Raw genomic sequence first — 13568 nt, 5'->3', positions numbered from 1 at the left:
ATTAATTCAAAACATAGTGGTAGAGTGACAAAATGAAAAAGTCCGAACTTATTATTTTCCCACCATCTAAAATCTTGTTGCAATATTTCATCTATCTATTTTTTCATCTGAAAAATTGCATGTGTTTCGCTTGTGATTCTTCAAACAAAATGTGTATCAATATTTTAGATGTTAAAACAGAACTCAAATGGGTCACGTATGAAAAATAGACGAAACAACCTAAATAGATAAAGAGAAATTCCCCTTATGTGATATAAAGAGAGATCGAGACCACATTGCATGCAGACTTTTCTGCCATTACAACAAAATATTCATTAAGGTGACAAATGAAAACAAAGCATATATAGTTTAGGTGGCATTGCTGATATCACTAACTTGATCATCTTCTTCCATAACAATCAGCATCCATAAAACTCAGGCTGGATTAAGCAAGAAACGGCTTACGCGCATGATTTTGTAGCTCACCAAACAGGAAACCGCATCGAAGATCCCACTTGTCACAGTGCATACTAAAAAATTTGTACTTTCAAAAGTAAAAGAATAAAGAATGATGAAAGTTAAATAATAAAAATAATCAAGCAAAAGTAAAAAGATAAACAAATTAAATTATTAATATAAAGGAAGGTAACGTAATCCATTGCCGCAATTTTGAAACTTATTGTTGCTGGCTTTCCTCAATTCCCATCTCTCTCTCTCTCTCTCTTCCTCTGAAGAAGAAGAAGACTCTTGTCTTTCCTTATTCTTCGAAACCCACAACAGAGATACTTGCCTCTATCTACATTAGTGTTTAAGAAAACAACACAAGCCTTGCCTGCTTTTGGAAGCTCTGAGCTTTTAAATCTTTTGTTGTTATTTTCATAATTGTTGTCATTGGTTTTTTGGTCTGATTCTGACCCAGACCCGCGAAAATGGCCTTTTCCTTCGGAATTCTAATCGCCGGCGCAATTCTGATGTCGGCGGCTGTGGTGCTGTGTAGTTTCCCGGCTGCCCTCAGCCTCGAGAGAGCTTTTCCTAATAGCCTCCGAGTGGAGTTGAGTCAACTCAGAGCTCGGGACAGAGCCAGGCATGGAAGAATGCTTCGGTCCTCTAATGGTATCGTTAATTTACCTGTTCGGGGAACCTTCGATCCGTTCCGCGTTGGGTAATTTGACACCTTCTTTTTCCTTTTTATTTATTTAGTTTTTATGGTTTTGTGAGATGAGTTTTCTTTTATTTGTGTGTTTCTGGCTTCTTTTCATTTAATTGTCTTGTTTGGTTGTGAAGGATATATGGGTTTTGATTTGGTTTTGTGGATACTGGTTTCCGTTTTTATATTGGGTTCTTTGCTTGTAATTAGTTCCCTTCTGTGATTGATTGTTAAGTATCTCTTCTTTCTTCATTTGTTTCTTTAAAATTTCTACAAGTTTTATGCTCATTTTCTGCAAGTTCCTAGCTTTGGATTTGCTTTGGCTTCTGTTCGGTTTCAAGTTTACTGTTGCAGAATTTTAACGTTTGGAGGATTCTTACTAATTCTGTTGCCTTTCCTGTGATTTGTTCCTCTTTTACAGGCTCTATTATACAAAACTGCAATTGGGATCTCCTCCGAGAGATTATTATGTGCAGATTGATACTGGAAGTGATGTTCTGTGGGTCAGTTGTGGTTCCTGCAACGGTTGCCCTGAAACAAGTGGACTCCAGGTAAAATCACATTTGCTTGCTCTCAAAATTCCATTTATAGTGTCAGTCTCTCTGAGTTTGTGAAAGCTTAGGATCCATGTGTTGCGACAATTTTCAAAAGGGTTGCTTGTAATTCTTACAGATTGAGCTCAATTTGTTTGATCCTCAAAGCTCATCAACATCACAATTCATTTCTTGTTCGGATCGAAGATGCAGTCTTGGCATTCAATCATCAGATTCGGATTGTTCCACTCAGAGTAACCAGTGTTCATATACATTCCAGTATGGAGATGGCAGTGGGACATCCGGCTATTATGTATCAGACTTGTTGCACCTTGAGACGATTCTTGAGGGTTCTGTAACACAAAATGCTTCAGCTTCCATTGTCTTTGGGTGAGTTATAACTAATCTTTCCAAGTTAAATAATTGATTTATACTCTTTGTACATTTTGCTTGAATCTTGAAAGTCATTCTCTAGGATGGTAAAAACAGGTGTAGCACCTTGCAGACTGGTGATTTGACAAAGTCAGATAGAGCAGTTGATGGGATCTTTGGGTTTGGCCAACAGGGTATGTCTGTCATCTCTCAATTGGCTTCACAAGCAGTAGCACCAAACGTCTTCTCCCACTGCTTGAGGGGAGATGATGGTGGTGGAGGTATATTGGTTATCGGCGAGATTGTGGAACCAAATATAGTCTATAGCCCGCTCGTCCCATCACAGTACGTTCCTTTATATTATGATTACACTGCACATCTTACAATGTTACCCTGAACCCAATACTATTTTCTGGCCTTATGTTATTTTCACTATCGTCAAGGAATCAAATGTAAATCCCCCTGTTATAGTAAATTATAGTTCAACTGAAACCTAACAATTATGGAAACACAAAGAAACTACCTTCAGAAGATTATTTTGGTATGAAAAGAAAGAGCCTTGAGTGTGACATTAAAATGGAAGGTCACTTGACCATTTGGAATCCTTGACAAGTTAACTAGTCATTGGACATAATACTTCTCTACAAACTTATTAACTTGTAGTTCAATTCAAATAGGTTCAATGTTGGGAAATTTTTATTTTGTTTTTGTTTTCTACTAGAATCCATGAGATTTAGATCATATAAACCTCACTGCTCTGTTTTGACTAATCATTTGGACATTAAATATTTCAGGCCTCATTATAATTTGAATCTGCAGAGCATTTCTGTCAATGGGCAAATATTACAAATTGATCCATCAGTGTTTGCAACATCAAGTAATCGAGGAACCATAGTTGATTCTGGTACAACTTTGGCATACCTTGCATCTGAAGCTTATGATCCTTTTATCAGTGCTGTAAGTCTTAGTTATGACTTGTGTGATTTCCTAGTCATAATTAGTCTGTTTAGACCATAATTCTGATGCTTCAAGTGAAATAAATGAAGACTTCATGCTCTTTGACATGTTTATCTAGTCAACCTTTCTGGTGATGAGACTGAGTTTTAAATTTCAGAAAATTTGGATAAGCATAATTAGAAGTATCTTGAATTATATATATTTTTCTTATCGTGCAGATTACTGCTTCTGTTTCACAATCCGTGCACCCTGTTGTTTCAAACGGAAACCAATGTTATTTAATTACCTCCAGGTTAACTTTCTGGATTTGTTTTCTCCATTCTTTCTTCCTTCAGTGCTTTCTCTTTCGCAGTGATTTTACTCTAAAATGTATGCTTATTTGTTGTTCAGTGTCAGTGATATATTTCCTCAAGTTAGTTTAAACTTTGCTGGTGGCGCATCCATGATTCTGAGACCTCAGGACTACCTTATACAGCAGGGATCTATTGTAAGTTTTCTGTTTAGTTATTTTCAGTTTCTAAGCACTTGCTTGGACATTTTGTTTTCACACAAAATGCTGTTGAGTTGGAGTGAATGCATCTGCTTCTTCTATTGAAGAGGCCTTATGATTGATTCTACAATTGCATATATGTCTGCCTTGACTATTCCTTAGTATTCATCCTGCGAATTTTTCTTTACTACTTGCTGCATTAATGGTTGCTCCCACTCCGAGCGTTTAGCACTGGTATTTATTGGAAAGGCGAAATGGTTTTCTAATTATACATGCTTATTCTTTCTTTATCACCTTGTACAACTGTAGTCTTGCTGTCTGAATCTTTAGCTGAGATGGCTAATTTTATTATTACAGAGTGGTGCTGCAAGGTGGTGCATTGGCCTTCAGAAACTTCAAGGTTCAGGAATAACGATTTTAGGAGGTATAGACGCCAAGTTGGAAACTTTGTATTGACTAATTAGTTTTGTAGGCGCTAGACAGTTCCTTTCAACGTTGATATTCCATTATCTCATGAGCTTTGTCAGTGAACATACATTAGAGTAGAAATCATTGTGCATGAGAATTTTTGATACATTCTTTTCACCTACGTTATCATCATATTTGGTACAACTCTCTCTCTTTTCTCCCGCTTTCTCCACCCTAAAATCCTTGCCCTTATTTATGCATAAACGTTAACATTATTTCAATCTTCCTTTTGCCAGACCTTGTGCTAAAAGACAAAATCATTGTTTATGATTTGGGTGGTCAACGAATTGGATGGGCTAACTATGACTGTAAGTTTCAGTAATCCTGCCGGAAAGCAATTTTATGCAATCATTGGTTGTCTGCTATCCACTGTCCAAGCTTTTAGATTATGCTAACACTAAACTTTGATACGGTGCATTATCGTTTTAGGTTCAATGTCCGTTAACGTCTCTGCAACAAGTAGAACCGGAAAAAGTGAATATGTCAATGCAGGACAGATAAGTGACAGCAGTTCGTTGCATATCGATCCCTACGATCTGATACCAGCAAGCATAGTGGCTTTTCTTGTGCTCATCATTTCTCTGCAAGGAAACTTCCTGTTTTTATAGCATACACTTGAAGATATATGGGGCTACCATTCTTTCTTTTTTTCCATTTTTTTTTTCCATTGTATATGTAGTCTCTTGCTGGTTTATATTTATAGCAACCGGCAAGACTTAATGCTATAATTTTCATAACCCCCTTTGGCTGTTCAGTTGCAATAGGTTTGCGGGTTCTCTCTTTCTGAGTTTTCCGAGTTCGAGTAGAATTACACATTGCCCTGTTAACACGTTGTAAATTACATTTACATGTAATTGGTTTAATGGGATATTAGTTTATACAAAACTTGCTTTGTGTCGCGTATTAATTGAGCTGTAACTTCAACATGGAATTAGAGGGACTTTAAAATCCTAAGAGAGTAGCCGGCTTGGCAAATTGGAAATGGAAACTTCCATGGGACTTAAAAGTGGTTCAGTGTCGCCTGGATTGGATTTGTTTGGATTGATATTCAGTCAAAACCAGTCTTTACGAATCTCACTCTTCTAAACGGGGATTTGTAAGACAATATATGTTGGAATGTTACAATTTAATGAGTTCAGTCGGTATTTATAGGTTGGTCTCCTCTGTGTGCGTGCTCTCGGTTAAGTTTCGGTGACACTTGGGTTGGGTCTATGAGCTCAGCCAAGCTCTTTCAATAAGTATGGATTGGAGAGAGCTGGACTTTATACTTTTTTGAATTAGTCGAAAAGAGTAGGGCACGGTAATGCCATTAACATTTATTGATCCAAACTTAGCATAAGGCCTAAACAATAGCCGCACCAACCAAATCCCTAAACAAACAAAATACCCAAGGCAAAAAGTACGGCATAATTCTGAACTCCATAATAAGATCAGAGAGAGAGAGAGAGAGAGAGAGAGAGAGAGATGTATAGAAAATATGGGATAATAATTTAACATAAACTTATAACACTAGGACGTGATTATATATGTGCACTAGATTGAATCCCATCAACCAAATAGATAAGTCGGACAAATTATATATGTTTGAAACTCTTTATCCAAACACTCACACACTCAGAGAGTTGACCAAGTATTTTATGTATAGAACTCCATTGAAAGAGATTCCAATTACTCCGATTTCCGGCTCAACCTTAGGCTCCAACACCGGAAGGAAGCCATGCAGTGCACAGTGGAAGAGCATGAGATTGAGCGGGAGTCGGAGTAATTACAGAACATCAGGCTTTTCGTCTACCGCGGCTTTATGTTTGGAATGAAAGTCAGCGTTTGAATTTATAGCAAAGGAAAGGCCAGATTTTCAATCTGTTGACGATTTTGCCCTTCTCCCATACAAGGACCGTGACCAAACTACTAAGTAATTGGTTTGGGTGAAAATGTCATTATGCGTGTGTGCATGGGATGAGACTTTCTTTTCTTGTGAATGTGCAAGGTCTTGGGCTTACACACTACGCGTATGTTTAAGGGACTTTTTTTTTGTGTGAAATTTTTGTTATATTATTTTTAAAATTAGAAAGAGGTCAATGCACCAAATGACCAATTCTCAATGAGATTGATCTGAAATCCTTTAATAAAGTACAAGTACTTCTACCTAAAAAGAGTTATTTTGGAATTAAATCCAAAAAAGATTCACTATTATACCTAATATAAGAGCCCAAATTATAAAAATAAAAACATATATGAAATAAACTTTAAACACACCCAAAGCCCATTTATAATATAACAAAAAGCTTTTAACTTCTTGAAAATTACAAAATCTACCAAGATCCAATTCATGCGATTGGCTTGGGTTTAGCCAAATCCGCTTGAAAAAGGTCACTGGACAAGTATTATAAGCATATAACTCAATTCTCAAATCCCAGAACCGTCTCCTCGCCTACTAAAATATGAACAGAAGTCATATCCAATTACAGAAATTGGTGGTTGTATCTATTGAAACCGAGTCATATCCAGCAGCTCCAAAAAAGTAAGGATAAAAGGCCCTGATCCACAAAATCACAGGGCCATCATAGTTACAAGGAAACCATATTCACTGTGTCTGTAAAGAGGTCATATAATAAAAAGGGGCCTAACAAAACGCAATCGCCCAAAAGCTGCACACCAGCTTTACCACCCCCAAAAGTATGATCCACAAAATCACAGGGCCATCATAGTTACAAGGAAACCATATTCACTGTGTCTGTAAAGATGTCATATAATAAAAAGGGGCCTAACAAAACGCAATCGCCCAAGAGCAGCACACCAGCTTTACCACCCCCAAAAGTATTCTCTCCCAAATCAGCAGTAAAACATAACATCCTTAACATTTTCTTTGATCTGAGGAAGGGCTCGAATGCCGCCGCCTCCGCTCCCACTTGTTGAACCTGCTGTTGTAGAGGCTACATCCGAATATTCTCCCTCAATGTAATATCGTGCTCGGAATGCAGCAAGATGAGCATAATAAGCAGGCGGAACTGCACATAAAATCATCATAAACACCAGTGGAGAGCAATAGGCAAAAGCATATGCTCCAGAAAATGAAAGAGAACAACAACAAAATTAACACAAGTTTGTACCTATTGAAACCGAGCGGGTGCACCTTGCATACCTGACAAAGCATAAACTTGTAAAGTCAACAAACAAAATACTATTTTCAAAATGCGCAACACAAGTGCAAATCAAAACAAGAATTGAAATCATTGTAAACTCACGTGTAGCATAAATTATTCGTTAGACTTTGCAATTGATCAGCAGTGAACCTGTTCTCGTCAAACAGCACATGGTAGTGCGCTGGCCGGCTAGTACCCTACACACATAATAGACAAGACGGTTGAAATTATATACCAAAACAGAAGATTTAAAAATTCAAAATAGCATGGGACCAAAATAAATCCTCAAAACCGGTCAAGGAACCTACAACCAAAATGCAAGTAGCATGTTTAAGTCAACAACACAAAGTACCTGAATTCCGGCATGACTGTTGAGAAAAAAATCAAACTCTGTAGGGTGGCAAATCTTGGTGTCAACAACAGTGCCTAGAAAAGATAAAAACAATTAGTGCTCCAAGAGGAAAAAAGATCATATTTATTTGATGACAATGAACCAAAAATATTTGAAACCTGGTTGAATATTGCCACTCCTATCCATTTGATCACGTCTGTTATGATCAGCAGGGAACAGGCGAGTATGATGTCTTTTCTGCACCACTACAAAAGTAACTGGTGGCAGATATCCTTCCTCCAAGGAAGCACAAGCCTGGAAAAATAGTGAAACATATTAAATAAAGTCACCCTTCTCAAGAATTTTTTATTCTATTATGTTCTAAAGTCTAATTTCAATCAATCTACACAACCCCACAAATGATAGTAGAATTCTAGTAATCAACATACCTTTCTTATAGCATCCATTTCATAGAGCAGAACTTGACTAAACTGACCTTCACTAACTCCATCTCTGTCAAAAAAAACATCAAAATAAATATTAAACTTCAGATGCCGCATCACATATCACTGAACCAGTAAACACATTATTTTAAATATTTACACTATAAAGTTAACATGTCAATATGAATTTCCTCATAATGCTGCAAAACCACTTCAATTCCAGAAATCTTGCTTTTGTTACCCTTAAACACATATTGAAGATTTCACACCCATGAAAGGGAAAAGGAAAAAAAAACACACACACAAACATACATTACAGAAGTTTAGACAAATGCATTGAAGTTCAACATATGCACAATTTACCTGTAGAAGATAATTCTCTCTGGTTTTCGGCCAGTTGATCTTCGAAATGCTCTGAAATGCTCCCTAACATAATGACAATAAGCATGATAAAAAAAAATGTTCTCACTATCAGCCAGTTAAAAGGTGGATGTGATTATTTCCTGATATATACCTGATCATTCCTCCGTGAACTGAACCCTTCTGAGGATCCTGATATAAACTATACAGATCTTGGATTATTTCCTCACGGTGAGCCTGTGCAGAAACAATTCCTCGGTACTTACTGACCTCTGGCCAATCCATGGAGGCCACAACCTGTTGGAGTAAAATAACAGGTTAACACACAACAAGTTTTCATAAAAAGTAGAGTTGAATACAGAACTTACCGCTGCAATTGACGGGCTACTGTCCTCCCCAGGCTGTGGATGAGTAACATCCGCACCAATGATAATTGTGGGGATATCAGTAACCAGAGGAATCCTCCGGAAAATGGCATCATTTAGAACAGTATTTCTTCCACCAACCTACAAAATTATAAAATTCCATGTGTCAAAATTTGCATGCCCAAAGAAAACAGTGAGAAACATGAAACACAAAAGATAAAGAACAAACCTTCACATTTATCTTAAGGGCTAAATTTTCAAGATATTGTTTACTAAGCTTGGATGCTGCCCTAGGCTGACAGCACTGAGACACAATTCCAAGCTCAGTTTCACATATTCGCTTAACCATCCCTATAAAAAAAAGAAGGGACATAAGAAATCATATATAAAAATAAGTTTTCTTGCAAGTAAAGACTGGGTTTTGGTCCTGGTTTGATTCTCACCATAAGACCCAGTGACATCAGGCAAAATGATAATCAACAACTGAAGATGCTTTCCCTTATGACCAATTTCTTCAAGTCTCTGAGTAGACTCCCTATGAATATCTATGAGCACCTTCTCAATCTGCCTAGGATTGGCTGATCCTATGGGAACTAAAGGTTCGGTATGGAAATCCTAGGAAGATAATATCGTTAGAAAATCGACAAACAAATATTTCAAGGCAGGAATGGAAAGAAATAAGAATTAAAGTCATACCACGCCCTTGCTAATGCACATATTCACCAAATCCTCACAGAATCGGGAGTTAAAATCTTGTCTCAATCCCGAGAAATTGACAAATGCCCAGAAATCCACTTTTCCACCATTTACCATTTTCTACAAAACCAGCACACAATGAAGAAAAAGTGAGTAACAAAAACTTCTTTACATTTTGATACAGCCCCACAATCAAAGAACAACCAGAAACACGTTATTTTAAATATTTATGGTCTAAATTAACATATCTTATATGAATTCCTCGTAATGCTACAAAACCACTTTCCAGAAATCTTTGATTTCTTACCATCAAACCCAAACTGAAGATTTGACAATTTTAAAATAAAAAAAACACATCACAGAAGTTATAACACCTAGGCATAAAGTTCAACAGATGCACAATTCACCAGCAGCTTCATCTAAGGAATAAAAAACCCACTATCTCACCTTATTAATCATGTTCCATTGCCCCATCCGTGGAGTTTCCCTCGTTTCACGACCTTGGTCATGGTATTTTAGCTGTGCCATTCAATACAAACATTAGTAGGAAAACAGGTTCAATGACACTTGTAGTGCCTGAATAAAAATGGAGACAAATCATTACCAATGGAGGAGGCAAAACTCGAGCATCAACTAAAGCCATATCTTCTCTTACTTGCATCCCAAATTCATCTTTGATCAGTTGATCTCCATTAAAATTACTTTGCTTAACCATCTGCATAAATGCACTAACATGATTCCAAGAAACAAGATAAAAACTCAATGTAGATTAAAAAAAGAAATACATTCATTGTCAAGGGAAAAAAAAAAAGCACAACTAAACCTGCTTTATGTTCCTCTCCCGCTCATGAGGACGTTGACAAGTCGCTCTTAGTAAGGCTGTGACTTGTCTTTCATTGAGCTTCCTCGAGTATCGTTGCCCGGCAACGATTGAACAAAGCTGTTAGAAAGGAAAATAAATCAATCATGTCCTAAATACTAGTACCATGCTTAGAAGAGAATCAAACTGGAAAATAAATGCTTAAAAGATCAAGAAAGGTACCTCCATAGGTAAATAAACAGGTTTCGAATCGCTCCCAGCTTGTAAAGCAGGCATAGCCACATTTCTTAGTACAATATTGTATTTCTCATGATAATATTGAACTACTGAAGTTTTGGTTTTGTTGTCTTCTAAAGTAAACCTAAATTGCAAAGTTGAATATTAAGTTATTTATCAAGCTGTACATATTTAAATATACACATGCAAACTACAAGCATAAATTATTACAAGACTCACGTTAATTGGCTCAGGGGTTCTGTGGACACTCCAGTGATCCTATAACTCCTATTATCCCTGTAAGCAAGTGCAACCTTAACCCCCTTCAAGGCTTTTTTCAACTGGAAGTAGAAGAATACCACAATAAAAATATTTCAATAAGGGGCCTTGAAGACAATGCATTATAAGCAACTGTTTGCATGCTAAATTAGATGTAGTTTCTCAACCCATTGAGCCCAAATACTAGCAGCTGCACATAAAAAATATTATGACCAACTTTTACTTGTTCAGAAAAATAGAAAATAATTTGAAAACTGTTCAATTAACAGAGTGTCTCTGTGTCTCTTATTTATATTACTCTACTTCTTCGCAATTTGCCTTGAAAAACATCATACAACGGACCGAAAGAGAATTGTGAATACCTTCAAACGATCACGATCAAACAAAGGCCTTGACAGATCCCTGCAGTTAAAATGTTTTTTAACAAATTCTGTCACCAGAATGGGTTCATAAAAAGATCTGGCTGATACATCTGCAACATATGAATTAAAGTATTAGGCAAGGCATTTTTGTTACTTGGCTTAGCATGATTCTCAAAACAGCGGCAATTAGGTGAATGCAAAACCTATATTCAGGGAAAGCCCAAACTGTGTTGGCCTTAAACTCTGGTAAAATCCTCTCCAATATTCGAGACCATCACCAAGTTCTCCTTTCGGCCCAAGTTCAGTAGCAAAGAAAGACCTCCCAATGACAGTGTACCTATGATAGAAAATACAACATTCAAACTATCACAAGTTAGGAAATGCAAGGATATAAGAAATCATATGCTCTTTCTACCAAAGGGAGACTAATACTTGTCAGATGGTGCGGCCCTAAGAACAACATCAAGAACTTGTATGGCCTCTTGAGGTGACTCATGTTGCCTGCTGTTTAAGAACTGTTGTAACTGATGAAGGTCGGGTTTGTTGGCCAATTTTACAGCCACCTTAAACTCCCTGTCCTTTCTGTAAGTCATTCAAACACAACATAAAAATATTCAGAGAACAGGCAACTATAAAAAATCCAAAAAGGCAACAAACACAACACACTAAACTCTCATCCGAAAATACCTTTTGGAACCAGAAGACCCATCACGACCATCTCTCTCACCCAACTTGACCACAAACTCTTTAGAGACAAAGGGCAATGGCCCTGCTGTGTAAATGCTTTTCATACCATCATAAGCTGGGGTTCTCCTTCCCAAGTGTGAATCTTTGTACAGATGAACAAGCTGTTTAATCACATCTCTGTTGGTCTTTTTCGAAGTAATTTCAGGGGTAATTGACACCTAAAGCCACCAAATTAAATTGTCAAGACAACCGCACCCATAACCACAAAACAGAGAACAAATAATAATCTTGTGAAACGGACCAAAAAAATAAGCCAGAACATCAAATCTCAAAACAATTTGAGTTTTCTGGAGATGAAAAGAACTGTCTCTAAAACAAAGTTTCTTACTACTGTCACTCAGTAAATACCAAAACATTTCCGATATTCCCACAACACCTTTCTGAGTCAAAATACTGAATAGCAACCTATTTCAACGACACTTCCGATGAAAGGTGTTTTGATATTCAGTAATCTGACTCAGAAATGTGGTACGGGAAGATTAAAAAAAACCTCCTAAAGCACAAGAGTAAAGTAGAGGAAATATGAAAGAAATTTGAAACAAGCTAATGTTTCAGTAACATTCAAATATAAAAATATTTCTAAAACACATTTCCGTTCAATTTAAAACAAAAAGAAAATATAACAGACAATTTACCGGAAAAGAAGGTTCTGGATTAGCTTTTGTTTGCTATTCGGTATTTTGACTAAGTAAAGTCGTCTACGAAACATCAAAACACCTTTACGAGTCAAATTTACAACAGTGGACCAAAAAAGGGGAATATGAAAGAAATTTTGTAGAAAAATATGAAATAGTTGTTTGCTAGTCGGTATTTTGCTTCCGAAAAAAAGTTTTGAGAACATCAAACAAATTTTGGGTCCCAAAACACCATTCTCGGTCAAGCTGACAACTACAGCAGAGCAAAATTTAAATGGAAATATAAAATAACTTTTACAGAAACAAAATATATCGAAAAAATATAAGCATATGCAAAACAACAAGGAAGAGTCCAAAATGGACATGAGAGAGATAAACTCAGAAATATTAAAAGGGAAAACTTATCAAAAAGCAAATAGAAATTAATAACAAAGAAGCTTACATCGTAGTGATGGAGATCTCTCTCCTTAACCTCCACCAAGAAGTGGTTAGCCCTCACTTGAATCCGGGTCCCAAGCGTCCCAAATCCTGGCCTCCCCGGAAGTCTAACGGCCTTGGACGACGACGGTGGAGGTGTCGTCAATGTTAGCTTCTGCTCCATCTCAGCTATCAGCGGAGACGGAGAAGCCGAACTGGACGAAGCCTGAACCGTAGCCGGCGGAGGAGGAGCGTAAGCTTGAGCCGGCGGTTGAGGAGCGTGAGTTTGAGACTGCACCGGCGCCGGAGCGATGACGCCAGAACCGCCAGCTCTACCTCGGCCGCGCTGGCTGGGACCCGATTCGGACGGAAACGACGGTGGAGCACCGCCGTCTCGTCCTCTACCGCGTCTTCCGCCACCTCCGCCTCGATGAAACGACGGGGCGTCGGAGCCAGACGACTGGTCGTAATGGCGGCCTCGGCCTCGGCCACGGCCACGTTGAGACATCGAGTCTCTTGTCGTTCTGGATTCTAGAGAGAGAAAAAGAGGTGAGAGAGAGTGGGGTTGTGGGGTGAAGTGAAGAGAGAACTTTAGTGTGAGAGGGAGAGTGGGTGTATGTATGCATGTTATTATATAGCAAAGAAAACGAAAACGTGCAAGGTAAGGCGTGGGTTGAAGACGGCTAATTTCTCGTTTAGGAAATGCCGATTATGCCCTCCCCGCATTTCCGAGACCATGCTTAGAGAGGACCCACCGTGTTATTAGGCAAATGTTCGAGCATTGTTTTATTGGGAGTGAAGACGCTTT

The 13568-nt window shown here is 37.8% G+C and overlaps 2 protein-coding genes across 2 annotated transcripts; one reads left to right on the top strand and one right to left on the bottom strand.

The window, feature by feature from the left end:
- The first annotated feature begins 646 nt into the window (after positions 1-646).
- LOC117631777 (aspartic proteinase-like protein 2) lies at positions 647-4853 on the top strand. The gene is made up of 10 exons (XM_034365078.1): positions 647-1141; positions 1548-1677; positions 1799-2049; positions 2149-2376; positions 2826-2988; positions 3207-3280; positions 3379-3475; positions 3836-3902; positions 4183-4254; positions 4376-4853. Exons 1-10 carry the CDS (start codon positions 909-911, stop codon positions 4552-4554), a joined length of 1494 nt encoding a protein of 497 aa, XP_034220969.1. The 5' UTR covers positions 647-908; the 3' UTR covers positions 4555-4853.
- A 1480-nt stretch (positions 4854-6333) lies between these two features.
- LOC117630752 (protein argonaute 5) lies at positions 6334-13348 on the bottom strand. Its single transcript, XM_034363506.1, has 22 exons — positions 12786-13348; positions 11649-11866; positions 11394-11543; positions 11165-11298; positions 10962-11071; positions 10561-10661; positions 10327-10465; positions 10108-10224; positions 9889-9999; positions 9732-9803; positions 9285-9404; positions 9032-9203; positions 8818-8939; positions 8592-8729; positions 8378-8520; positions 8227-8289; positions 7870-7933; positions 7600-7735; positions 7442-7515; positions 7192-7286; positions 7057-7088; positions 6334-6954 (listed from the first exon to the last, which is right to left on the bottom strand). The coding sequence occupies exons 1-22, from the start codon at positions 13266-13268 to the stop codon at positions 6779-6781; spliced, it is 2970 nt and encodes a 989-aa protein (XP_034219397.1). The 5' UTR covers positions 13269-13348; the 3' UTR covers positions 6334-6778.
- Between the last annotated feature and the right edge of the window lie 220 nt (positions 13349-13568).

Source organism: Prunus dulcis, chromosome 6 (genome assembly GCF_902201215.1).
Source record: "Prunus dulcis chromosome 6, ALMONDv2, whole genome shotgun sequence".
Classification (NCBI taxonomy): domain Eukaryota; kingdom Viridiplantae; phylum Streptophyta; class Magnoliopsida; order Rosales; family Rosaceae; genus Prunus; species Prunus dulcis.
This window is presented reverse-complemented; position numbering and strand designations above follow the sequence as displayed.

Coding starts and splice junctions, on each gene's coding strand:
- LOC117631777 (XM_034365078.1), top strand. CDS start 909: ATGGCCTTTTCCTTCGGAATTCTAATCGCCGGCGCAATTCTGATGTCG. Junction 3,476..3,835: donor TTATACAGCAGGGATCTATT/GTAAGTTTTCTG, acceptor TTATTATTACAG/AGTGGTGCTGCAAGGTGGTG. Junction 3,903..4,182: donor AGGAATAACGATTTTAGGAG/GTATAGACGCCA, acceptor TCCTTTTGCCAG/ACCTTGTGCTAAAAGACAAA.
- LOC117630752 (XM_034363506.1), bottom strand. CDS start 13,268: ATGTCTCAACGTGGCCGTGGCCGAGGCCGAGGCCGCCATTACGACCAG. Junction 8,730..8,817: donor CCCTTAAGATAAATGTGAAG/GTTTGTTCTTTA, acceptor ATAATTTTGTAG/GTTGGTGGAAGAAATACTGT. Junction 8,290..8,377: donor GTTCACGGAGGAATGATCAG/GTATATATCAGG, acceptor TCATTATGTTAG/GGAGCATTTCAGAGCATTTC.